General features: G+C 32.8%; 3 protein-coding genes across 4 annotated transcripts; 1 reads left to right on the forward strand and 2 right to left on the reverse strand.

Annotated features, from left to right (window-relative positions):
• Positions 1 to 4141: 4141 nt before the first annotated feature.
• On the reverse strand, positions 4142 to 5728 carry LOC101216561 (F-box protein CPR1). Its single transcript, XM_004140188.3, has one exon. The coding sequence runs from the start codon at positions 5543 to 5545 to the stop codon at positions 4406 to 4408; it is 1140 nt and encodes a 379-aa protein (XP_004140236.1). The 5' UTR covers positions 5546 to 5728; the 3' UTR covers positions 4142 to 4405.
• A 7204-nt stretch (positions 5729 to 12932) lies between these two features.
• On the forward strand, positions 12933 to 20655 carry LOC101216796. Of its 2 annotated transcripts, XM_011659241.2 has the most exons (12): positions 12933 to 13167; positions 13267 to 13369; positions 14412 to 14533; positions 15132 to 15576; positions 15790 to 15905; positions 16512 to 17283; positions 17624 to 18073; positions 18384 to 18572; positions 18688 to 18918; positions 19198 to 19540; positions 19647 to 19830; positions 19928 to 20655. In XM_011659241.2, the coding sequence occupies exons 1-12, from the start codon at positions 13124 to 13126 to the stop codon at positions 20409 to 20411; spliced, it is 3483 nt and encodes a 1160-aa protein (XP_011657543.1). In that variant the 5' UTR covers positions 12933 to 13123; the 3' UTR covers positions 20412 to 20655. The 2 variants fall into 2 exon arrangements, with proteins under 2 accessions (XP_011657543.1, XP_011657542.1); XM_011659240.2 differs by having other exon boundaries at positions 12933 to 13369.
• A 1837-nt stretch (positions 20656 to 22492) lies between these two features.
• On the reverse strand, positions 22493 to 24872 carry LOC116404376 (UDP-glycosyltransferase 74E2-like). The gene is made up of 2 exons (XM_031886704.1): positions 24119 to 24872; positions 22493 to 23545 (listed from the first exon to the last, which is right to left on the reverse strand). The coding sequence occupies exons 1-2, from the start codon at positions 24806 to 24808 to the stop codon at positions 22787 to 22789; spliced, it is 1449 nt and encodes a 482-aa protein (XP_031742564.1). The 5' UTR covers positions 24809 to 24872; the 3' UTR covers positions 22493 to 22786.
• Positions 24873 to 26383: the final 1511 nt, after the last annotated feature.

The raw sequence follows: 26383 nt of genomic DNA on the forward strand, positions 1-26383 counted from the left end.
GAAAGTGGAAAAGGGTTGGTGAGACAACACTACTTGATAATTAATATCATCATGCCTCAGCCATACAATAATCTTTTTCTACAAAAATAATGATTAAGAAAAAGCCTCCCAAAAGCATCTCCACTCAATCTTAAAATACTTTTACTTAAAAAGTGTTTTGTAACATTGAAACCACTTGTAAATACATATCACAATTTTGGCAGAAAAGTAAAGTTAAAATTTTGTTTTTAGTGCTTATAATTTCATAAAAATCTTTATCAATAGTCTCTAATAACCTAATAACTATTTCGAGAGCTTTTCTCAATTCATAGTGAATAGGTTTTAACACTAAACTATTGAGATTAAATTGATCTATCTCTTGTTTTAATTCGCAACATCTAAATTAACTTTAAAAAATAAAGAATACTTGTATTTTAACAATCTTTATTTAGCTATTTCCATCGATTATATTTATTATAATATTAGCGCATATGAAAATAGATAAACTTATGCCGTACACAAATTTCAAATACTAGTTTTAGAAAAATTAGTGGAAATGATAAAACTTCTAAACATATTTATAAAATACAACAAAATTTTAGATTATATCTATAATATCAAAATTTTGCTATATATATATATATATATATATATATATATATATATATATTTAAGTATTTTGATTATAGTTTTATTGTAATATTAAATGGGATTTGTGCATATTATACTTCAAAGAAAGGCACTAAATTGTCCTTCACAAGAAGAAGCAAATGAGGTGATGAGGAGTGGAGTGAGGTTTAGGAATTGAAATTATTCCCTTTGCTTTCACTTCTCATGACGCTTTCTCCTTTGTTAAACTACACATCAATTTTATTAAATACCTTAATTATTTCATGTTTTCCAAAGTACAATACGAGTAAGGCACATGTTCGTAGAGAGAACTTTTGAGAAAGATGTAGAACGAAGGAGATTTTAATATTAGTTGATGATGATCGAAAGAATTCAAAGGAGATTGCAAAACAGAGAAAGAATTTAGGTTTCCAATTAGGTGATAAACAGTGTTTGAAATAGGCAATAATTTTGAACATCTTTTACAAAATGTATGAAACAATATTCAAATCTGTGTATGTGCATGAGTTTTCTTTTCCATGGGCTCCTAAATTGTTAATGGTGTTTATTTAGCTAAATTGTATATATATATATACAGTCCCCCATACACTTACTCCTTAAACTTCAAATAACAAGTCAAGATAGATACATTTATCATTAATTTTGGATGAAAACAACCCATACCTTACTTCAAAACTATCCTTAAATTTTCAAAGGTTTCGATAATACTGTTGCATTTCACAAAAAGAAAAGAATTAAAAGTATCCCTAACATTAATTTATGATACTGAACATCATTTCAAAAAAAAAAAAACGTTGCTATTAGTAGCATTTATTTGGACATCATCACCTTCTTCAATTTCCTCTCTCCTGTCTACTTCAGTCTATGATTTAACACAAACCATAATTTCCTTATCTCTCCCTTCTCCAACATCTTTTTACTCTCCTTTCACCTTCAATTAGAGTCAGAGGCTTAGGACAAGAAGACATAGAATAACATAACCACCCCACCAAGGAACCTCATGCCTTAAATATTTTAATATCTAAGAAGCTTATAAGTTAATAGTTGAGTAGATGCAATCATTTGATTTTGATACACAAAGGAGGGGCACACTCACAGTGGCAGAAAGGAAACATATGAAGACTTTCTTGATCATTTTTGTAGTTCAAAATTCAAATTAATCTATTTGTTACGAGCCATCCTCTAATCAAAGACAACGTTCCTTTTTTAAGTGATTTCTCATTTTGGAAAATTGTGAGATTTTGTTGTCGGGGGCAAATAGTTGTTACCTAACATAGCCCCCTCCAATTTTGATCAATTCATGACCAACTACGACTTTTCCATTACACGCAAACAAAAGTCATTAAAAATAATTAACATATCAAGCACCTCATTTACAATTTAACTAGTCCAAAATCAATTTTATTAAGCAAGATTCACCCAATCAAACCACTAACAATACACTTGCATCCAAAGGCAACGAAGGAAAACTACTTTCTTTCATCCTTTTGGCCCTCCTCTTTTGCTTCTTCTGAGATGATTCCCCTTCCTAAAGTGCCTCCATCCCCTTTTCTTCTTCCCTACATTTTATTCCAGTTGAAATAACCTATACGACTATACCTATTGAAGTCATCCTTCGACCTATCCTTCGGTAATTCTGTCATAAGCGTGTTTAAAGCTCTTCATGTTTCCTGAATCTCACTGTTATTCCCGTTTGTTTTCTGTCGCCTCCAACCTCTCTTGTGTCATTGTTCGAGCTTTCCCAAGTTATTCATTGTTATGACACCATTTTGTAAGGATTATTCCTTACTTTTGATTAGAATTAACTAGAACAGCATTGGCAAGAATCACAAAACAACGTAGACAAATCTGAGAGAGCAAGTAATCTCTCCACACAAGAATAACCATTCTATAGTCAAAATACAACAAAACACACCCCTCCCTAACATAAAAACGGGCTATATACTACTACTATTCTATCCATATACAAGAAGTAGCAACCTTCTTGCATCCACTTGTCTATGATTTGAGGCCTAACACAAATCTAATTGAACTTGATGACGACCTTAGCTCCATAGGAAGCAAAAAGAAAATTCTAAAGTTCCAACCTTGAATACCTTACTCCAAAGATCAAGTGCTTCAATTGATTGAACCATTATTAAGTACGATTTCTTTGTTCTGGTCACAAAACCTATATGAACCACCTTCCATAGCTTTTAGGAAGAAAAGAAAACCAGATGGGGCCAAAGTTCAAGATGGAGAGACAGTTGAAATATTCTTGAGTTCCTTGCTTTCTTCTCTCTTTGTTCTTTTTCTACTAAAACTCCACTTTCTATCGGTCTTATCACACTTCATTGTTTGATCCGAATATGTCCCTAGGCTACAAAAATCTAACACGAGGAATCTAAAGATTACAGATATGCTGATGTGTATTTTTTTTTAACTTTTAAGTACTAAGCAAGCTTATAAACATCCCAATTAAGCATAACGTAGCAACTATCTTACCTCTAATGTTTTCCGGGTAGAAAACTTACAATATTCATTTAACATTTAAGGTGGATGACTACCATGATTTAAACTCATAACCTAAAAAACGTCTTTAGTTCTAGCTCTCTTCTTCAACTATAGCCAACCAAAGGTGGTTTGTTGTGATCACATTTTTTTCAGTTGCTCAATCAAATAATTATATAATAAGAAGTTTCTTAAACTCTTGAAGGTAAATCAAAGGTAGAAGCAGCTTGAGTCATCGGCAAAGCAACTCTCAACCAGAATGAAATAAGCTTTAAACAAATAATATACCTTAAGCCTAACCATTGGGAAATTTAGGAAAAAAATATGAAGCATCAAATATCAGCTTCCAAATAATAATTCTCAGCATGTCGATTTAAGGCAACTGTATTTCAATAGCATTAATATCCATAACTGCAGTCCTTATAATAATGCATATGCTACATTAGGAAGTTGTAATAATCTAAAAAAAACCCAAATAAATAAATAAAATAAAATAAAAACCGCTTAGAAAGATCAAGGTGAATAGGCAGAAAAAGGGAAAAAGAAAGGTACAGACAGAGTGCCAAGTGCTAAAAAAAGCATGTCAAGTAGCCTTCTAAGGTCAAACTTGATTTAAGTAACCAACCTCAAAATATCCTACCCATCTCAAGCATCAAATATACTTGTTACTTTATCAATTCGTTCGCATTTTAAATCCTTCCTATCTAGTCCTATATAACTGATATAGAGTACTAACATTGGCAGTACTTTCCCTGGACACTTTAATTCGGCTAGCATGTACAAGTCTGACGTGTTGGACATGTGTTGGACATAAGGACACTCTTACTCTTGTTGGACACGTATCAAACACTTTTAGTACGACAAATGTGTGAGACATGCACAAAACACAAAACATTGTTAAGTAGACTATAGACTATAGACTAAAAAGGTACATATGACAATAGTAATAAATTATTTGTGCTTCTTAGGCTTTCATGTTATTAAAAAACAATTTTAAAAAACATGTAGTCATGTCCATATTGTGCTTCTTAGGCTTTCATGGTATGGAAACAGTGAAGTCACTCAACTTTATCATTGCCTTAGAGATTCAGATCATTCATTTAATTTTCATGCAACTTTATTAAAAAACAATGACCAAAACAAAGAACCATCACCATATTTCAAATTTAACAGGAGGCAAGTTCACAACATACTGAACCTATTAATATTTACAAAATATACATGCCAAAAGGGTGAGACCCAACATTTTTTAAGAAATAAATCGTTACCATTATTATCAATCACCTTGCAGCAGCAAACTAAGGACTTAATCATAAACTTCAGCCACTTTCTCCGAGATTCCTTTTCCTTCATTCAGTAAAGCCAAGCTCTCAACATACGAATCTAAATAGAAAGTACCTTCAGCACCGTAAATTCCAAGATTTTTCATAAGCCGGATATATGGATTGTACAAAACTACTTCCCCACTTTTAGATTCCATAAGCATCTCTCCATTTTCTCTAAGTCCTAACACCATTCCCAACTCCTGTGATGGACCAGAGCTGATTAATTTAGTCCAAGACTCAGGGATATCATATTTTTTCAGCACCCAAACAGAAGACATATATGTTTCAAAACAATACCAGCCACACAGCGTAATGGAAAGTGCTCCTCCCAGCACGGTAACTTTCAAGTCATATGGTGAGCTATTAGCCAAACAATCGGGCAAAGTTATTATACTGAAGCACTCCTTAACTATATCAAATCTCAAAATGAAACACCTATATCCCGTGCCAATTTCCCTGTATGCTATCCAATGCACAGCTCCATTGACAAAAGCTTGTGTCCATCCTGATCTAACTATCTCACAGCGAGGAGCTTTGTTGTTAATTGCTCTCCATGAACCTGTCCCAACCTCATATAACTCAACTTTAGGAGATCTTTTATAACTAAAAGGAACCTTGTCTGCAAAATATAACAATCTAACCACCTTGTGGTCGTCGGCACAAGAATCGAAGCCGAATCCAAGTGCGTAGAAATCTGGAACACCATAGGTGGTGACAGTATCGCTGGTTCTAGGAACATCTACAACTCTTTGAATTGATGGGTTCCACAAGAGAAGATCAAGACCTAAGAAACAAACCAGTCCATTGGAAACACCCACAATCTTAAGATCCCCATTAGAATTGGGGAATGGGAATTTCAACTCCTGGTAGAGATCCAATGTGTCTGTATCGAAATGAAGCGAATACCGGACTTTCGGCTCGGTTCTATTATAATAATACCGACCGAGAATCAGGAGTTTCCTGTTGCAGGTTAAAGATTGGTTGCGATGGGTGCTGATGAATATTGGATTAGCGACGACAGAGCGCCATGATTTTGAGACGCATGAACAGAGGATAAGAGTTTTTGGAGGAAGATTTAGAAAAATGTTAAATAAGACTTCATGTGGAAGATAACCTGACATTGCTAGGAAACATCGAAGAATTGAGGGAGACCTGTAAATTGCTGAAGGAAAATTCACGGCGATTTTGGTGAAGAAGGTGAACAGAGATGCAAATTATGAAGCGAAGAACAAGAGAGCTCCGGACGGTCGACGTCGACGATTGATTGATGTCCTTCCTTCGCAACCTTACTCTTTAACACATGTTTAATTAAATAGGTTTATTACTTTCGTTATTTCCATGACTCATATTTTTCACTTCTTAACTCCTTTAACTACTTCCATGTAATTATTACAACTATTTGCTAACCAAACCCTCCCTTGAGAGTGTTCGATGTCACGATGGCAAAAAGATGGACGATTATGTGGTACTTCTAATCTGACGATCAAGTTGCAAATAAACTCGCTATACGTTTAGCCTCCCTTCATATTTTGAGAGAAAATTGTTTTATAAAACGTGGAAGAGAAAGAAAAACTTAGGAAACATCATCGGAGAGAAATAAAAACTTAGATTACAAACAGTATAATATGACTTAATCAAGAATATGACTAGTGAGTCTTCTCTACAGTACATTTTAAAAAAATTTAGATGTGACAGGCTAACACATGCAAAAGTGCGAGCTATCACTTACATAGAAATCAACAGAGCCGACTAAACTAAATACATGGTTTATAAAATAAGGTGGTTGAGGAGGATTTGGGCATAGGGACATGTACATCCACCCTGGACGAGCATGCTCAATACATTTAACAACCCACGTGAGTCCGTTGAAATTGATATTTTTACCAAGTGGCCCACCAACATTGGGTTGGTTGTTCACTCTAGACATTAAAGCTTCTCAACTCGCAATTGGTTATAAGGGAAGTGCAGCAACAAAATCTGGATGCATCGAAACAAGTTTCAGTAGAGAAACCCAAAATGTTATTAGTGTTAAACAACGTGGCTTTGGCTTTCTTCTTAAAAGAAAGAAAGAAAGAAAAGCAGGTGCCAGGTGGCGTTGAATTTTGATCATCCATCATTCCACAAATCACAATTAATAAGAAAAGCTTAGGTGGGAAGCAGACGTGGCAGTAGTAACATCAAGAACCACGCTCCAGTCCAAAACAACTGAAGCCGCAGTTTCCAAACCACCATAGGGAATCCGACACGTGTGCATATCCCAGCCAAGGCTTTTAAAAATTGGAAAAGCAATGGCTCAAGAAAGCGAGTAGCATCCAGCAATTTAATGTAGCGAGTGAGGTTGGATGTTACGTATGGGAGGCGGGGAATTAGGAGTTAAAGGACAAAAGTCATGAAGGAATGGCGTGGCGTGGCGTGGGATTGCTGTTTGTAAAGGAGAGAGACGTGTATGTAATGTAATGCATGTCTATGTGTAATTATGACAACGAACCATGAACGACGTCGTCCAAGTAGTAGCCACCGGAAATGACTGAAATGTCCCTCCAAGTTTGTAGATTCCATGGGTTCCACTTATCCACTTTTTTTCCTTTGGGCCTCTCCCAAGGGCTCCACCAAAACTCATTTTTCAATACCTACTACTTCTTTTCTTTTTTCTTTTTCTTTCAGAAAATTGTTGATGATAAAGATAATTAAAATGAATTTTGTTTTTATTGGTTTTTGTTTTGATGTAATAATTGAAAAACTTTTTTTTTGTTTTATTTTATTATTTAAAACGAAGCAATTAACAAAATAGTTTTTTTAATAATAATAAAAAACAAATTAATATATTACCTTTAATTTTTATATGAAAATAAATATTTTAGTTTAGTTTACTATTTAATTTGGAGTTAATTTATGGCAAATATGAAATGCATTCCAATTGTGTGCATGCTTCCAAAATTAAATTCCTAATTTAAATAAAAAAATACGTGAATGATTGTATTTAACATAATAAAATAAAAAAGATAAGATTAAGTTAGTTTAACAAAATATTAAAACTATTTATAAAATATAGTAAAAAAATTAAATGAGCTATGGAGAATTTGATATTTGAAAATGTCCCTTAATTAAATCACTTGTTTTCTCTTTTGAAAATAAATAGTTAATTTTATACATAAAATGGCTTATTCTTCTATCCCTAAATATTTAATTACATTGATTTGAATTTCAATAAAATATTTAGTTGATGATAAAATAAAAATAAGATACTAAATAAGATGAAAATCTTCACATATATATGTATATATAGAACTAAGAAAAAGAAAAACAAAAGATCATACAAGAGAAAATAAAAGGGCTTTCATCAATCTAATGAAATTTGGATATATTCATAGCTTATTTGATATAGTTTTGGTAACAATAAGATCATAAAAGAGAAAACTCACAAAATTCAATGATCAAGAACATTTTAACATGCTAAAATAAATTTGAATGTTCAACAAAAATCAAACATAGCATAAAATTAGGTTGGGCTTCATGTTGAAAATAGACAAATTGATCAATAAATATTTCAATACTCATAAATGTGAACATAGATAATCTGTTTTTTGTTATTTTTCCGAAGCTTAACATTAGGTTTCATATCAAACTATATATGCTTTTAATTTATGTTTATGTTCACAATAAATGCACCTACGTGACATTGTCTCCATTGACTAATTTTCTTTAAGAAAATTTCATGATAGTTAACTAAAAAAGTTAATCGTCTAAATACATGTGTTTTTGCACCGGGTTTATTGGGGAAACTTGTTTTTTTGGAATTAAACTTGTATTTATGTTGATTTGATGTGACGTGATTCAATCTTTATTATTTTTTGATCCTCTCTCGTTTTCTTTTACATTATCTTTTCAACAGAATGTGTATGCTTGATTTGAGGAATCGTGTGTGTGATGTTCTTGAAGTTGAGATCTTGATAGAATGTTCGAATCTTCAAGAAATAGTAGTTCAACTTTTAAGAATTAGGAAGTCTTCCGAACTCCCTTTATTTATTGAGTTTTGTGGGTTCAACTACTTGGATCTGAGTTTTACTTAACAATTGAGTTAAATTACATCTATTTTTAGACTCAAATTGGATTCTAGCTCAAACAATAAAGTTTGATAATGTTTCTTATTATGATATGTTTCCTGTTTCTCGTTGCTTGTTTCTTCTTTTTTTAGAAAAATAAGCATGAATATGCTTGATAATTGTTTCTACTTCTTGTTTCTTAAAAAAAAAAAAGCTTATTGTTTCTTGAAAAAAAGAAACGGAAACAGAAAATGTGTTTGATAAATATTTCTTGTTTCCCTATTTTCTTTTAGATTTGTTTTTTTATTTTATTCACACCTAATTCAATTAAACATTACACCACTCACTTTATCAAACCTAGATATAAAGGTTTTCTAGTAATCTTATGGAGATCAAGATGAAGACTAAAATTTGAAAAGACAGAGTCGGCAAGGAGGAAGATGAAAGCCCACAATGAAGAATAGGACTGAAATCCACGACGAAGAGGAAGACGATGAGAGGTGAGGAATAATAAGATGGCGAAGACAATGAGAGAAATAGGAAGATAATGGTTATTTGGGGAAGACGATGGAGATAAGAGGAAGAAAAATAAACCACCTAGAGAGTGGTTATTTGGGAAAGAATATAAAAATAAGAGAAAGAAAAAGAAAATCACGTGAGAAAATGGAAAAAGGAAAATGAAATAGGAAAAATAATTGAGAAAAAGGAAAAGAAAACAAAAAAAGAAAAAGAAAAATAAAATAAAACTGATAAAAATAATTGAGAAACAAAATAAGAGAAATTACTCTTTTTTTTTTTTCCAAATAAAATGGAAAACGTTTATATTTTTTTTAGAACGAGACATAGGAAACGTTACCAAATACCTTTGTCTCTTAAAAAATAAAAACAGAAACAGAGATCCGAAACTTTACCAAATATTGGGCCCTTAATTACTAAAGTAAATGTATTGATATTTAATTTTTTATATATAAATATAAATAAATCCCCTTTGAATATATATAAAAATTATTTTAAATAACAACACTACTTATAAAAATTGATGCAAATATTTATCGCTGTCGATCAAATACAACAAAATACCATAGATTATTAATGATAGACAATAGTAGCATTTTGCTATGTTCATTAACATTTTCAATTATTTGGTTATATTCAAACTCAACGTATAATAAATGATTCTAAATCGATAAGAGAACATCCAAATTTATCAATTCTCCAATTACAAAACTATTTTAAATGATAAAATTTTCAAAAATATTTACAAATATTACAAAATTTTAAAACCATTTTTATTAAATAAACTAATTTGTCGATAAATATTCAAATATTTTAGTTCATTTTACATAATGGAACGAACGAATAGAAACACCATGTAATTGATTGGGGATGGCATGAGGGAGAGGTGGAGTGGTTAGTGGGCAATGACAACAAAGATAGATTATTTCCATTCCCATGCCTTCACTTTTAATTCTAATCATTAATTCCTTTTGACTACTTCCATTTTTATAGCCTAACATTATGACCTCTACTATTTTTCTTTTTCTTAGGAGATATTTTCTTATAGAATTTCAATCAACCATTCATTTTAAACATCTCATTCCATCTTTTAAAAAATACTAAACAAACCAACTTTAATCAATAAATAATTCATCACAACTTAATTTGAGTTTTCTAGGACTCTCTTTCCTGCTTTATCAGGACGAGAACTTTTTCTTCTTCTATTTATTAAGATTTGTCGAAATAAATTGTTAAGATAAGAGTTTGCTGACCAAACATTGATTTATTTCTCTATAACTCAATCATACAATGTATCAACGTAAATATTGTAGTCATGTATCATAGCAAAATCAAAATTTAAAAAGGTAAAGAAAGAGCGTTAAAAGTTATTAAGAATTAAGAAAAATAATATATATGGCTTATATACTAATAATTAGTCTATAAATTATATATTTGACTTTTGAGGTAATATATTAAACTCAACTTTAAGATATGAAGAGAGATTTATGGATATCAAAAGTGAGAAACAAGAATGGTATCACATGGGTTGAAGGAAAAAAAGGCTTTTTAAAAGTGCCACTTATTTGCCACTAAGTTTCGTTCTATTTCAAATGAATAGTTGTAAATATAACAATTAGATTCAAAATGTTGTGATGTATAACATCATTTTTTTAAAAAAAACTTGATAATATCAGTAGTAAGAGACTTTCCAACAAAAATAAATAAACTTTAATTTTGCCGTTTCAAATTTATAGGTTTGGACCCATTCAACATTTTTTAAAATTTATTGACGATCTACTAAAATGTTTGAGTATGTCAAATTTTATAACTAAACTAAATTAAAATTTGAAACGATCTATCCACTCTTCTTAAAATTTGTGGATCGAATATACTTTTAAAAGTTAAAACAATAGGTACGATACATATTCCTTTTAAAACGAACATGGATATTCTTTTCTTATTCTATTTATAAGAAAAATAGAAAATTGTAAAGTATGATCGAATGTCTTTTTCTTAAAAAATGAAGAGTATATTAATAACTTGAATCATCATTTTCCATCCTATTATGAACTTTGGAATGACAACTTTGAATTCTTTTTAAGGAAAGAGTCCATTTAATTTGTTGAGCAAGAAAAGGAAACATATGTTCCTATATTAAATAGTAACACATGGGGATACTAATTAATTAATTAATTAATGTTCATTTGTTTTAATTTTTATTCTTAAATCTTATAATTCTCTTCTTGGTTTTAATTTGTTGACATTCCAAAATTATATCAAATTTGTTTGAGTTTAGAACTTGAAAGAGATACTTAGGGTTAAAATAAAAAATAAATAATATATTGAAAAGTACTAAAGTTTGAGATAATAATTATGTATTTGACACATTAATTTTTAATTAAGATAAAGATGGTAAGTGATTTTCATTGCTATGATCACAATGTCAAAGTTTTCTTTAAATGGAGAGTCCCACTTTGTTCATAACTTTTTGAGTCCAAAAGCATGGGCCATTGATGGTTTTCACCCCTAAATTTATATATATTCTAAGTCTATTGTTACATGTTCAACTTATTTATTTAATGTGTGGATTTCATCTTATATTAATTTACAAAAATCTCAATTTGCTTGAAAAGTTTATAGTTAGACTCACTTTACCTACTAAAATTAAATGTCCAAGAAAGTTGAGTTGTTAATGATAGGGTAGTAATTAGCACATGAATGGAAAGTTCGAGAAGAGGATATTTAAACTAGAGGAGAGGTATTATAATGTCGTTAAAAAGATAATAAAGACGACGTTTAATTCTAAATTTAAAACTATACGAAAAGAGGAAGGAAAGAAAATGAAAATATCTATATATATATATATAAACCATGTAATTAAAAGTTTGCTTTAAAGTTGTCATATCATATCAAATCATAAATTTTCAAGTTCACTAATGGGATATGGACTTGGAAAGGAATTGTGATATAATGTAATCTATTTGATTTTTGTTGAGTGAGTAATTAATATTGAATAAAAAACAGTTAGAATTTAAGTAAACTTATTAATTTCAAATTCAATAATATCAATATTTTGGGTTTGGTTAATGATACAATACTAATTAATAATCTTGACAAAATCCATAATTTAAAAGAAAAATATTTATTGAAAAATTGAAGATTTTACCTCGCACACACACTAGAACATTTTTAGAGATATCACAAACGAGTGCAGAAAACTAATAATCAGAACATAACACGGAGTTTAGTAACGTAGTTTAGTGTAATAACGCCTACGTATGGGGAGGAGTGTGCTTGTGGAAAGATGTATCCAATAATTTAAAGTAAAAAATGGTTTTATTTAGACGTTTGAGGCTGTATTTATTTAATATTTATATTAAATCATAAATTATAAATTGTAGAGTAGTTTTTAAGAAATAAAGGGATAAAGAGTTTTCATATTTTACTCTCTTTCACATCTGATTATATTAATAATTAGAAACCATTTTTAATAATAAAACATAAACAAAAGGTAAATAGAAAAGAAGAAAAGCAAAAAGAATTTTTGCAACCAAAAGTGTGTAAGGGTAGCTTTTTAAGACTTGATTTGAGTGATTTAATTAGCAATTAGTTAAGATAACATTCATATTAAAATTAACAAAATGGTTAAAAATGTAACAAAAATATTTATCCCCCACTTAATTTATATATAATATAGCATAGAAATATATATATATATATATAAAAAATGGAGGAATAAATTCGTTAATTTATGAAATGAAGGAAAGAAATGGAAAAAAGAAAAGGGAATAGAAGAATATAAAAAAGAATACCGTTGGGGTCAGGAGTGACGTGGCGTGAAGTGGAAGGTCCTGATTGGAAAAGTTGACACTCTTCAACAAAGCCGACTCCTTATTTTTTTATTTTTTTATTTTTATTTATATAATAAAACTATATTTAATATTTTAAAATTGAAAAAAACTCACACGCTTTCCTCATTCGTAATCCCAAACCCAACTCCCCCTTTCCCTTTCCCTTTCCCTTTCCTCTCCTTCTCCATTTCTTCACCTTCTCCTTTCTCCTTCATTTTTCTGCACAATTCTTATCGTCTTTCATTCTGATCACCCTCCTTCCCCTCCTTCTTCATTCTTATCCTCTTTCTCCTCCTCTTCGTTCTTCATGGAAGCTGGAGTCGATACCCCTCCTCCAACCCACACAACGGGGTTAGGGATATCCTTGGACCTTTCTCTCCCTGATTCTCTCTTATCTTCTTCTTCTTCTTCTTCTTCTTCTTCTTATTCTTCTTCTTCTTCGCCCCCCAGGATTCCTAAGCGACTTCGTCAGAGACTTCTTGTTGAGTGTAAGTCTCCCAGTACTGTGGTCGAAATTCAGGCTAAGCTTCGTCATGCTGATCTTCGTCGTCAGGTCTTTAACTTAATCCTACTCTTTTTAATTATTTTGTCTTTGTTTTTGTTTTTTTTTAGTTTGGAGTTTAAGGCTTGAATTCCTTATTCAAGCGTTTCGGCCGTTTTCTCTCGCCGATTGATATGGAGTGGTCAAGATTTTTGTTCTTTAACGTCTCTTCCATACGTCTATCACGGATTTTTTTTCCCTTTTACTTTTACTTGATAAGAGTAGTTAAAATGATATTTATACTTTTCTTTTTCTTTTTCTTTTTCTTATTGGTTGTTGTGTGTGTGGCTTGACCTATTTGTTTTCATGTTTAATTTGGGTTTTTTCCCCCCGTTTTTCCTCTGAAATTGTTGCGTAATTTGGTCTTGAAATAATATCTTCTGAGTTGCATGATCAGAGTTCGTTCCCAATTTTTCTTGCTAATTCTTTTCTTGATATTCCTCATTTCTTCCTCATATCTGGGGTTTTCGTGTTAATTTTTTCTTCTTTAATTGGACGGTCGGGTGGGTTGGTTGGTTCCTCTGTTTTGGGGTGGCTTGATTGGTTCCTTTATCTCACACAAGCTTTCTTCTCACTTCCGCTTTTTCCTTTTTCTTTTTTCAAATGAAATTCTCTCTTCCTTGTCTTGTGTGCTAAGTTGGAAATTTTCTTGTTGTTGAATATCTTTTCGTTTCCCTCAAAACAATATCATCCGGCGTTAACCGCTGGCTAGAGGGCATTTGACAACATTATAGCGGCAGAAAGAAGGAATAGCAATTGTTTTTGTTCTGTTTTCGCTAATCACCCTTTTATGGTCCGAGTTATAAATTCATTAGAAGTTGGATTTGTAATAGTTGTCTTTACTCAATTTTTTCAACCGGCTTTTTGGGACCTCATCATTTTTTTCCCGAATCTGTTTCGTAACTTTTTTAATTTATAAATTTTTTTTGTTCTGTTTCTCTTTCCGAGGTGGTGGGGAGTGAAGTTACAAGAGGCAGGGTGCCTTTGAACCTTTGGTGGGGAACTTTAGACCTACTGCTTCTGTTAATTCTCTTTCATTATTTGTTGAGTGCAGCAACATTATGAGAAGTTGTCCAGCAAGGCTCGACCAAAGCCGAAAAGTCCATCACATTCTTCTCAGGAGGGAAACCTTGCACAGCGGCTTGAAGCAAAACTCTTGGCTGCAGAACAGAAGAGGTAAACTAATAAGTAATACATATATTTTTCATAATGGCAAAGCCATTGTCAATCCATTTATCTGAGGTCATCACAGGCAGTCCATATAACTTAGACTGTACACCAACTGTTCTCACATATTATTGTACATCCAAGGCAATCTCATACATTTGCATATGTAGTCTGGACTGTTGCAAACATTAAATTGCTGGATGGGATGTCTCTTTCTTTAGAATGCTGGCTGGCTTTTCATCTTTTATCATTTTTCTTATTAATTAATTATTTTTCTGTTCTTATATTTGTGGTCTTTGAATTCTCTATGTTAAGCTCTTTATCATGGTTCTCCATACCTTTCTGTGGCTCTTCTTATGAATTCAAGTTAAGATTATTTGGACTGATTTGAACAATGACAAAGTTCTAATTCATGATTATTAAATGATGCTTTTTCTTTGTTAATTCTGGAAATCTTTGTGACATTTCTCTAGTGATAACAACTTCTGTGGTTTTTTTCGTTGTCTTTGTAAACTTATTTCTTGGAGAGTGATATTGGCCTGATTATTTATGCATTATATACCATTAGGTTTCCAAACTGTGAGTTAATGATCTTTTAAAATGACAGGTTGGGCATATTGGCTAATGCTCAGAAGCGTCTTGCTATGGTGGATGAGGTACGACAAGTCGCTAAAACAGTTGTGGAGAGACGTAAACAGGAAGAGCGTGAGAAGCTTGGCAAGGAAGTTGCAACTCGAGCAAAGCAAGCAGAGGCAAATAGAATGCTTATCCAGAAGGCTTACAGGCAGCGAAGGGCTTCACTGATGGAAAGGTCATCTATGTCGTTGGTTAGAAAGATGACCTGGGAAAATAAGTACAGGGAGCGAGTGCGTGCTGCAATTTCTCAGAAGCGTGCAGCTGCTGAGAAAAAACGGCTGGGTTTGTTGGAAGCAGAGATAAAGAGGGCACGTGCTCGAGTGTTGCAGGCTCGGCGTGTGGCTAAGTCTGTATCTCAACAACGTGAGGTTGAGAGGAGGAAAATGAGGGATAAGTTGGAAGACCGAATGCAAAGGGTATGTATGTTTTTTTCAGTTGGAATAAAATAGCTAGTCATATGCCTTGGATTTGTGTGTATTCTTCTTATTCTTTTGATGTTTTAGTAGATCATTAGGAAATAAATTAGTTAGTCACACACTGGACTCTGATTTTTCCCATTGAAACTCTGATGACATACCTTGGGTTTGTGTGTACCATTCTCATCCTTGTGATTTTTGGTGGATCACTAGGCAAAAAGAAAAAGAGCAGAATACTTGAGGCAGAGAGGAAGGCCAGATATAGCTAGTCGAGTAAATATTATTAGGATGCACAAACATGCTGACATCCTATCCCAAAAATTAGCAAGGTATTTTAGCTCTTCACTGTTTTCAAGATTAAAAAAGGAATTACTTTTTCAAAATGTTTTTCTTCTGTTACTTTGCTTTCATATTTATATTTATGCTTTAAGGTAAACCTTATGTCTTGATGTAATGGAGAACATGTCAAAGTTAAAATTCTTTGCAGATGATTGACCATGTTTCTCACTCCCTGCTTTTAAAAATCTTTATATAATTTGAATAATTTACATCATGGGTTCTATATAACTTGATATGATAAAATATCATCTACTTTTGTTTCTTTCTGTTACAGGTTGAGATGTGTTAACCTCAATACTTCTTTAGTACCATGACTAATTTACCATTTTCTTTTTCTCTTTGCTTCTCGGGGGTTGGAGCTTTGTGGATAATTATTGCTAATCTTAATCTGAGGTCAAATGAGTATTGTCTCTTAATTTTGCATGCAGAATCGTAGATGGAACAATTTGTTTTACATCCTTAAAAAGAAACGAATTATCTGTTTGCATTTGCCTATTGAGTACTTTTGATGTTGAATATGTTTCTATTGATAAATTAAGAAACATATTCCCTTGAAATGAAATTACATTTCCCATCACTTCAATTTTTCTCCATAGGTGCTGGAGGAGATTTCTAAAATTGAGGAGGACTACTTTAGCATTAACTGAAGCATACAACTCCCTAAACATTAATGGAAGATCTGTTAAGTCAATGCCTTTTGAACAGTTTGCTGTTCTGATTGAATCAAGTTCTACTCTCCAAACTGTTAAAGCATTACTTGATCGACTTGAAAGCCGCTTGAAAGCTGCTAAGGTTGTTGCTGCTACAAGTTACCCATTTAAATTTGAAAATATTGATCACCTCCTCAAGCGAGTTGCTTCTCCTAAAAGGAGGTCTAGTCCAAGTTCGGCAAGGAGCAGAAACACAAGCAGAGTAGTTGTTCGGGAGGTAGCTAGAAGTATTGCTAAACCATTCAGATATCCTGTTAGAGTGGTCCTTTGTGCTTATATGATACTGGGTCATCCTGATGCGGTTCTTAGTAGTCAGGGAGAACGTGAGATTGCTCTGGTCAAAACTGCAAAAGAATTTGTCAACGAGTTTGAACTATTGGTAAAGATTATTTTGGAAGGGCCAATTCAGAGTTCAGATGATGAATTAGAATCTTCGCCAAAACAGTGGACCTTCAGATCTCAGCTTGCTGCATTTGATAAAGCATGGTGTTCCTACCTGAATTGCTTTGTGGCATGGAAAGTGAAGGATGCACGAGCATTAGAAGAGGATTTGGTGAGAGCTGCATGTCAACTCGAATTGTCGATGCTCCAAACTTGCAAGTTGTCAGCTGGAGGAGATAATGCTCTTACACATGATATGAAGGCTATCCAGAAGCAGGTAACACTTGTTTTGTCTTTTTTGAAAGTTTACATTTAAAAGCTTATGAGGATCCGTGAATTTTAACATTATTAAATGGCAGGTAATTATAATTTTGACGCACATTTTCAGAATTGGTTTCTGTGTTTGATTATGTTCTTGAATTTTCTCAGTAATCTCATACTTAAAACCCTTGATTAAAAAAACATGCCAAATTATTGCATTTTAGCGTGGAGTGTTACAGTGTGTAGCGTTCAGCAATCTTCACATTAGATTTTTTCACTAATTGGTGGTAATTTGTGGACCAGGACACTGATGCACATTAGATTTTTTCACTAATTGGTGGTAATTTGTGGACCAGGTCACTGATGATAAAAAACTTTTAAGAGAGAAGGTTCAGGACCTTAGTGGAGATGCTGGGGTTGAGCGTATGGAAAGTGCTTTATCTGAAACACGATCCAAGTACTTTGAGTCTGTAGAAAATGGAAGCCCTTTGAGTTTGCCAGTTACACAGTTTATATCTTCTTCTATTTCCAACTCGGATGGTCCTTCAATTTCAAGATCAGATGTCAGGAGCAATAAGGACAGGCATATTGAAAGGCCAGCTCGTGTAGTCCGTTCTTTATTCAGGGAAGAACAAATGGTGGCTAAACCAAATGATTTATCTGAATCTAGAAGCATTCCAGGAGGGAAGTTTGGGTCTGTAGACTTGGCCACTGAAAATGAACTTTTGGTAAATGAGTTTCTCCACCAGCAACATCCTGTTCCTGACAGTTTGGGCATGATTGAAGAAGATCAAAATAGCATCCAGGTTTGGACATTTTATTTTTCTGATTTTTTTTTATCTTTACAAATCAGTGTTTGTCATCTTTATCTGATTATCTAAGATATGTAAACTATCTTTTGTTTCTGTTCAGTACTCGTGGCATCTTGTATAACAATAAGATTTTTCTCACGTTAATCTTCTAAATTATCTAAAGCAGAATATATCATCAAGTAATATCTAGAATAAAATTTCATTTTTTGGACATTCTATTAATCACATGGTCTTCAAATTTTGATTTATAATATGGTAGGGGCAAACTAAAAAAGTGTTCACCTTTTTCCATCTTCCGTTTCAGGTAAAGGTGAGAGAAACAATGCACAAGGCCTTCTGGGATAGCGTCATGGAATCATTGAAACAGGAAGAGCCCAACTATGATCGGGTGCTTCAGCTTGTGAGAGAAGTCCATGATGAACTTTGCAATATGGCTCCAGAGAGCTGGAAACATGAGATAACTGAAGCCTTTGACATAGATTTTCTTTCCCAGGTATTAATAATAGACTTATGCTTGGATTCTGCTGGATTTATTATTTATTGTCTTTAAAATCTTTCAATATGTATATAGATTAAAAATTTTCTTTTCATTTTCTGTCATTTGGTAGGTACTCAAGTCAGGGAACATGGATATAGACTACCTTGGGAGGATTTTGGAGTTTACGTTAGTCACATTGCAGAAGCTCTCCTCTCCTTCAAAAGAAGGCCAGCTGAAGGCTAGTTATGAGTGTTTATTTGAAGAGTTAACTGAGATATGTCGTCCAACCAAAGATAAGTCGAACAATCCATGTGAAATTGCCTTGATTCGGGGTCTACAATTTGTCATGGAGCAGATTCAGGTTTGTTTCATACTTTTAATTTCTTCTTCCAGCGATCTTTTAATTGGAGAGACTAAATGTTATGAAAATAATTGCATCCTCTGAATAATTCTATGAACTACGTTTCATCAATAATTGGATTGAGAGTTTGTGATGATTTACTCCATTGGTTTCTCTTCTAAATAGTTTTTTGACACTATTAATGTCATATGTTTACAATCTAGAGACGGTTCATCGTTGCATTTGGTCATTTTCATCGATACATTGCTGCAAAATCTTACTTTTGGGCTCCAATTTCAGGTGCTCAGACAAGAGATAAGCAAAGCTCGTATAGGAATTATGAAGTCTATTTTAACGGGACCCCATGGTTTTGATTATCTTAGAAAGGCTTTTGCGAACCAATATGGGGTTCCATCAGACGCCAACACCAAGCTTCCAAAAACAATGCAATGGCTGTCGTCTGTTTGGCATGGCAAAAACCAGGAGTGGGAAGAACACAAGATCTTGTTATCATCATTGTCTGTGGTTTCCAAGGGATCATCAAAGGGCTGTCTTCCATCGACCTCTTTAAGAACCGGTGGAGGTATTGTCCAGCCAGTGAATTCAAGCCCACAGACATCTAACACTGCCAGAGAAACAACAGGTACTGACAACTGAATCCACCGATTCTCTTTTTCTTTAACAGCCTAATAATACTCAAAAGTTAAGAGCCAGATTTCATAATTTGGCTGTTGTTTGAATTCTTCTAGGCAATGAACAACCGGAATGTCTTGGAGGAGAATTGGATATAGCTATCAGGCTGGGACTTCTAAAGTTGGTTACTGTTGTGTCTGGTGTAACACAAGAAGTAATACCAGAAACGTTCAGTCTTAACCTTGGCCGGATAAGGGCTGTTCAAGCTGAAGTTCAGAAACTAATTGTTACGACAACGAGGTAGAAGGGATTCAAAATGGTTGAGAAGAATTGGAGTTTTGTACTTTTGTGATGACAAATGTTTTAATGCTTTTGCTGCTCATTGTTTCTCTTGCAGCATACTTGTTTGGAGGCAGATCCTCCTGAGCCAGAGAAGTTCAACAATGACAACTACTGACATAGAAACTGCAGTCTTGAATTGCGCTCAACATCTTTCAAACATGTTAGACCAAAACGAAAATGCAGGAATCGAAGAAATTACAGAGGCAATAGTTAAGTTCACAGGAGATGGTGATGAGATTCTTCAATCAAGCAGGGTAGTTGTCAGCCGGATGATAAGAAAATGCTTGCAGGCAGGTGACGCTGTGTTTGAAAAGGTGTCACGTGCCGTTTACTTGGGAGCGAGAGGAGTCATTTTGGGTGGAAGTGGAAGGAATGGAAGAAGATTAGCAGAAAAGGCTCTGCGGCAAGTCGGAGGAGCCGTGCTAACTGAAAGGATGGTGAAAGCTGCCGAAGTTTTAGTACAGGCAGCCAGTGTATCAGTTAAGGTTCATGAAGGATGGTACGCTGATTTGGTTAATTTGATTGATTGTGAAATATGAAGAAATGGGATAGGAGGGAAGTACATAAAAGAAATGTAAAGAAGAAACTACATATATGTATATAAGTTAGTGTGTGAAAAGAAAAAGAAGAAAGAATTGTGTTGATATAGTGGGTTGCACAGTTGAAAGCAGGCATTGACTGTGATTGTGTAGTGTTAGGGATGATCATGATAGCAAAGGTGTAATTAATTGAATGTGTAAATGTGACGTGGAATTAATAATAAAATTGTATTTATTGGTCTTTGATTTGGTCTTCTTTCTATTTTTCTGTCCAAATACAAAATGCTTTATCTAGATGTGATAATTCCAAAGGAAAAGAGGGCTTGAGCTCCACATAGGAAGGAAATAATAAAAGATATTAGAAATTCATTTTGGCTGAGATAACCTGAAGACAATTCAAGACTAACAAAAGGGTTATGCAGATAAAAAGAATTTGAAGTTGGCAGAAAGAGTAAGCTGAATCCAAGATATATCAGACCATATCAGATTGTGGAACGAATAGGATGATCAACAACTTACAGATTAAAATTATAAGAAGAGTTATCTATAGCTAAGATATGATTTTATGTATCTATGCGCTGTCGACATGTTTTCATCCACGATGTGTGTGCCCACGCAAAAAGAAAACGTTAGCAGAAGACTTTGCCCAAACATTAGGATGACCATATGCGTTTTGACCTTGATCCTAAGTGAGTTGTGAGCTCTTATTATCTATGAGCTAGAACAATGTCTTGATCTGTATGGATAAGAGTGACTAGTTTCATTGACTCACTAGGCTTACCTTTAGTAGGGAGTTGGAACCACAACTACACAAGATGAAATTCACTTCTATCCGTTTTAAGGGGAAGTAGATGGATTGCATGCTTCGTTGAAAGCTCATTCTTAATCTTGAACAATGAGACCTCACCTTCTCATTGGCACGAAAGGATTCACTTTATAGTAATTAAACCATAGATCACTATTTGTTCATTAGAGGAATCATTAATAGTATATATAAAGAGTTAGATGTAACTACAAGAGTAAAATGACAATTTGATCGATCTAGTTGTAATTACAAACAATTTGTGAATGGTTGACGTATTATTGATTTGTTATATTCATGGATACAAAAGTACATCAGCGAAAAGTGCAACTCTCAATTTTTAGTGAAGTGAACTAATAACTAATGAATATTGATTAATTTAATTAAATCATAAACCCTAATTTAATTAATTAATTTCATATGGTCTAAATTTCCAATAATATCTATATGTTCATACTGATCCCAAATTAGTCCACAGAAGATAGAAACAAGAAATATTTGATTTTAGAATAATTTGATTTGTTTAAATTATTTAAGAAAATTAAATTGTATTAATACCATTGATTAATATAACGTTATAATGTATATTGGAACATTATAATATATAGTTAATTATAAATATGATTTATAATTAAAACTATATGATATAAGAGGAATAAATATTTGGATGAGACTCAATATTATATATATAAATAAGACTTATATCAATACTATTAGGTTACATTTGATGTGAATATGATTTATATTAAAACTATGTCATAAGGGACACAGTAGCATTATAAAAAATGTGGCTATGAATTATGTTTGTATAATAGATGGTTTATTAAATAGTTAATTAAACATATTATATATTATAAAATTGTGTTTTTGTGTTTCATAATTGAATTACAAATTGTAGGACGAAAATCAATTTCCATCCGTCGAGTGTTCGGAGAAGTTGAGAGTCTCACGTTGGAGTATTGCTCCATATAAGATAGATGAGTTACTTCTTTTATTAGCCAGTTGGTTTTGAGATAAAACTCTATACTATCAAATTTAACATGGTATCAGAGCCTACTAAACCCAAACGGGTATTCGGTCCATAATAGGTGAACCAAAAAGACGCACCATCTTTAGAAGACATATTAGAGAAGTTGAGAGTTTCACATTGGAAAAACCTAGTGGATTCATACTTCATATAAGATAGGTGAACTATTTCTCTAATTGCCAATCGATTTTGTGATGGAATCCCGTACTATCCAAATTTAACATTGAAGAATTCTTGTAGACATACGTGAAGTTGGGGGAGATAGATGGAGAAATCTTCCATGAGTGCTTTATATATAATATGAGCTTTACATCTAACTTCTGATACCGATTAACATAATCTAAAATGAAATTGCATCAATATTAAATCCTCCAGCACACTTCCAATAAGATATAAGACAGAAATCCTTTCAATTATTTATTGAATATGCTTGGAGATTTAATAGATTGTTTTAATTTAAATGAACAATATGAAAGTTTGAAACAGAAATACATTGTGTCTTTGAGCTCATCTCACCCATGTGAACTCTCACAGAAATGATGGAAATTAATTAGTTTTGTTAAGAAGTTGTTGTAGAAAGTGAATAATGTTTGCATGAGAGGTTCCTCCATCATCCATAGCTTCTTTTGCCAATTCCCTCCACTTCCTCAACCTCTTTCTTATTTCTTCTCCAACTTCTCCTTCTTCCATAACTTCATTCACACATTTCTCTATCTCTTCTCTTCTACACATTCCATTGTCTTCCTCTCTTAATCTCACCCTCTTCCCAACCCTCCACACATCCTCCACGTACTTGGCATTCGTTGGCTGGTCCGACCACTGCGCCATCGTCACCAACGGCACTCCCAAACTCAACGCTTCCAGGGTCGAGTTCCAACCGCAGTGCGTAACGAAACATCCAACTGATTTATGAGCCAACACTTGGAGCTGACAGCACCAATTTACCACCAACCCTTTCTGATCACCTGCTGCGTCCTCATGATCCTCAATGAAATTCTGAGGAAGCTTATGGACCTCCGATTCTCTAACAACCCATAAGAAGTATTTGTTGGTTCTCTTCAGGGCACATGCTAATTCTTCCATTTGCTCCTTCTCTAATTCAGCGCCACTTCCAAATGAGACGTAGATGACGGATTTGTGGTGCTTAGAATCAAGCCATTTCATTGTCAAATCTTTGTTTTTGTTTGGTTCAAACATGCTAACCCCATAATCTTTGTCGTTTTCTAGCCTTCCATCTAAGTACATTGAAGGAACCATTGGACCAATGTTCTTCATTGCAAACTTCCCTTCCATCCACTTCACCTCCTGAAGAATACAAATATATAAAATTTCTCTATTTTGTAACAATAACTTCAACGTACCATTTGTTATTTTTAAATTGAATCTATTTCCTTTTATTTCTTTACTATATGGTTTCCACTTTTTATCATTTCAATATTTCAATTCTTACTCAAACTTCTAAAAATAGAAAACAAGTTTTTAAAACAATATACCAAAATATTTTAAAAATATACCAATTGGGTTTTTGTCATTCATTTTTAGAAACTATTATTATTTCTACTGAATGAAATATTTGTTTTGTTATCCATTTTCTACAGACGTTTGAAAAAGGCCACAGTTTTGTTTTTAAAATTTGATGAATGGGTTATTTGAAATTTATTTATTTAAAGAAAGTGAAAATTGTAGCCAAAATAATAATAATAATAAAACTTTCTTTTTGTTTTTAGAATTATACTAATAGTTCAAGTGTTTATTTAAAGAAATGCATTAGAAGAAAACCAACATAAAATGAAATATTAATACAAAAAGCTAAACTAAAAATCTCTATGAAAAAAAGGGTAAAGGGATGAGTTATAGTAATTTAACATTGACAATTACCTGTGGTTCCAAGCTATCGAAAGTGTTGGTGAAAATCCAATCAGCTTCATCCAAACGTGCAAATTGATCAGATAACATATTAAGAATATCAGGATACTTGAGAGGATCGTAGACGAAAGAGGGAAAGTCAGAGGGGCAAAGAGGAGGGAGGCCATCCAAAGAAATGGAGCATTGTTCCAAAGGAACGCCAAGCCATCCTTTATAAACATTATAATAGATAGAATTAACAGCGCAAGACTGAGTGAAGAACGCAGCACTAGAAACTCCAAATTGTTTGACAATGTCAATAACCCATGGAAATGCAGCATCATAAACAACACAAGCAATATTTGGATTAGAAGTAAGAAGATGAGTCAAATGGGAGCGAATGGCGGCTTGACGACGCTCCCAAAAAACACGTTGATCAGGGTGGTCAAGTCCTTGATAAGGCAAAAGAGGAATGTGGTGAATAGTGAGTGAGGGAGTGAGTGTTTGATATTGAGTTACTGTAGAATGGTTGTTGGCGTTTTTTGTTAAAATGAGTGGAAGGGTTATTTTGAGAGATGGGTGATGGGCAAGAAGATGCTTGGCAAATTGGAGGAGTGGGTTTATGTGGCCTTGGGCAGGAAATGGAACCACTATTACTTCAACAACTTCATCTTCCTGTACCCTACTCAAATTTTTTCTTTCTTCTTCCACACTTCTTCCCATTTTACTATATTTTTCTCTCTTCAATTATGTGTTTATGTGTTTGGGATTGGTACATTGTTTGGGTGGCTGTAGCTATCACTATTTGAGCTCTCTCTTTTTTTGTAAGCATATATGTGAGCTAAGCCAATACGTCATGCAACTTAACATTTTTTTTAATCATGTTAATTCTCAGTGGATATATTATATAGTTTTAAAATAATCAATCTTGATCTGTAGTTTTGTTATGTGAAGATAACTTTTTTTTTTTTTTGTCTTTTTGTCTTTTATGTGTGATACTGATTACCATAACTTTTTCGTGCGATTGAAGAATTATTGTGCTACACAGAAGATAGTTAGAGCTGATGATATATCCTAAGTAACGTAACAACTCTATTCTTTTTATTTCATGTGCCTCTTTATTATATATTACTTTCTTGAAATGAGTTGTATCTGTCTTAAAAACAATACTTAATGTATATATTTGTCTATTTATTCAATATATTGTTCAATAAATAACTACACAGAAGATTAAATATATATATCTCATAATACATATATTGATTCCAATATCAATACAAACCCATAATGTGATACACAGTACAAACCCAACCTTTCATGACTCATATATTGTGTGGTTGGCCAACGTACAGTAAATTCTTTAATCTAAGCCTTGGGAGATGTGAGCTGACTGCAACAGCTAGCAGACAAGAATTAGTTTGGTAAGGATAAGATCATGACTTGACATGAGGGGGAGGTGAGCTTAATTGGTTGTGTGCATGGAGTGAGCTAGGGTGGCCTATTAAAGAAAAGGAAAACTGTACTGTACACTAGCATCAACCCTGCTTAAGCCAAACCAGAAAATAATGGTTGTAAGTAATGCAATGTTGGACTTAAAGAAGGGAAGAAATGTTAAAATGAATTACAACATTTACCAATATAGTAAAATTTATTAATTGTGTTAGTTGAGTTACTCAATTCAAAGTGTATAAATTAAACAATCTTGTGATGGTTGGAAACTTTATTCAATTCAAATGAAACCGATTGAGACCGTCTCCCAATTTACTTCTCTAATATTGGTATAAGAATTTGTCACATCTAAACTATCATAGATGTATATTTAAGATTTCTCTAAAATAACGAATTCAACCCAAAAACTTAAGCGGATGATTAAAAATAAATAAATATTACATCTAATATAATATCTAAAGGTGACTAGATAAATAACAATACGTTGTGGATAAATATTAAAAACATTTAATTATGAAAATGGCAAACCCGAAAAATGTATAAAAATATACGAGACATGAAATTGTCAAAAGTACACTACACCACAAATAAAACCCTTCAAGTTCCGATATATCCTTATCTTCACTGTATTAAAAGGAGCTTAAGGGAAGAATCATTTTTGAACGATTTACTCGATGGCTTATTTATGATTATTTAATTAATATAATATCATTAACAATTTATAATCTTTTCAAATTCTCACATTTATGGGGTAAGTTATTATTTAAGAGATGAATAGGTTAGAATATGAAAAGTTATATATTTATTTCTATAATTTAATTTTCAAAATTTACAATGTATATTAAGGAT

Source organism: Cucumis sativus, chromosome 6 (assembly GCF_000004075.3).
Source record: "Cucumis sativus cultivar 9930 chromosome 6, Cucumber_9930_V3, whole genome shotgun sequence".
NCBI lineage: Eukaryota > Viridiplantae > Streptophyta > Magnoliopsida > Cucurbitales > Cucurbitaceae > Cucumis > Cucumis sativus.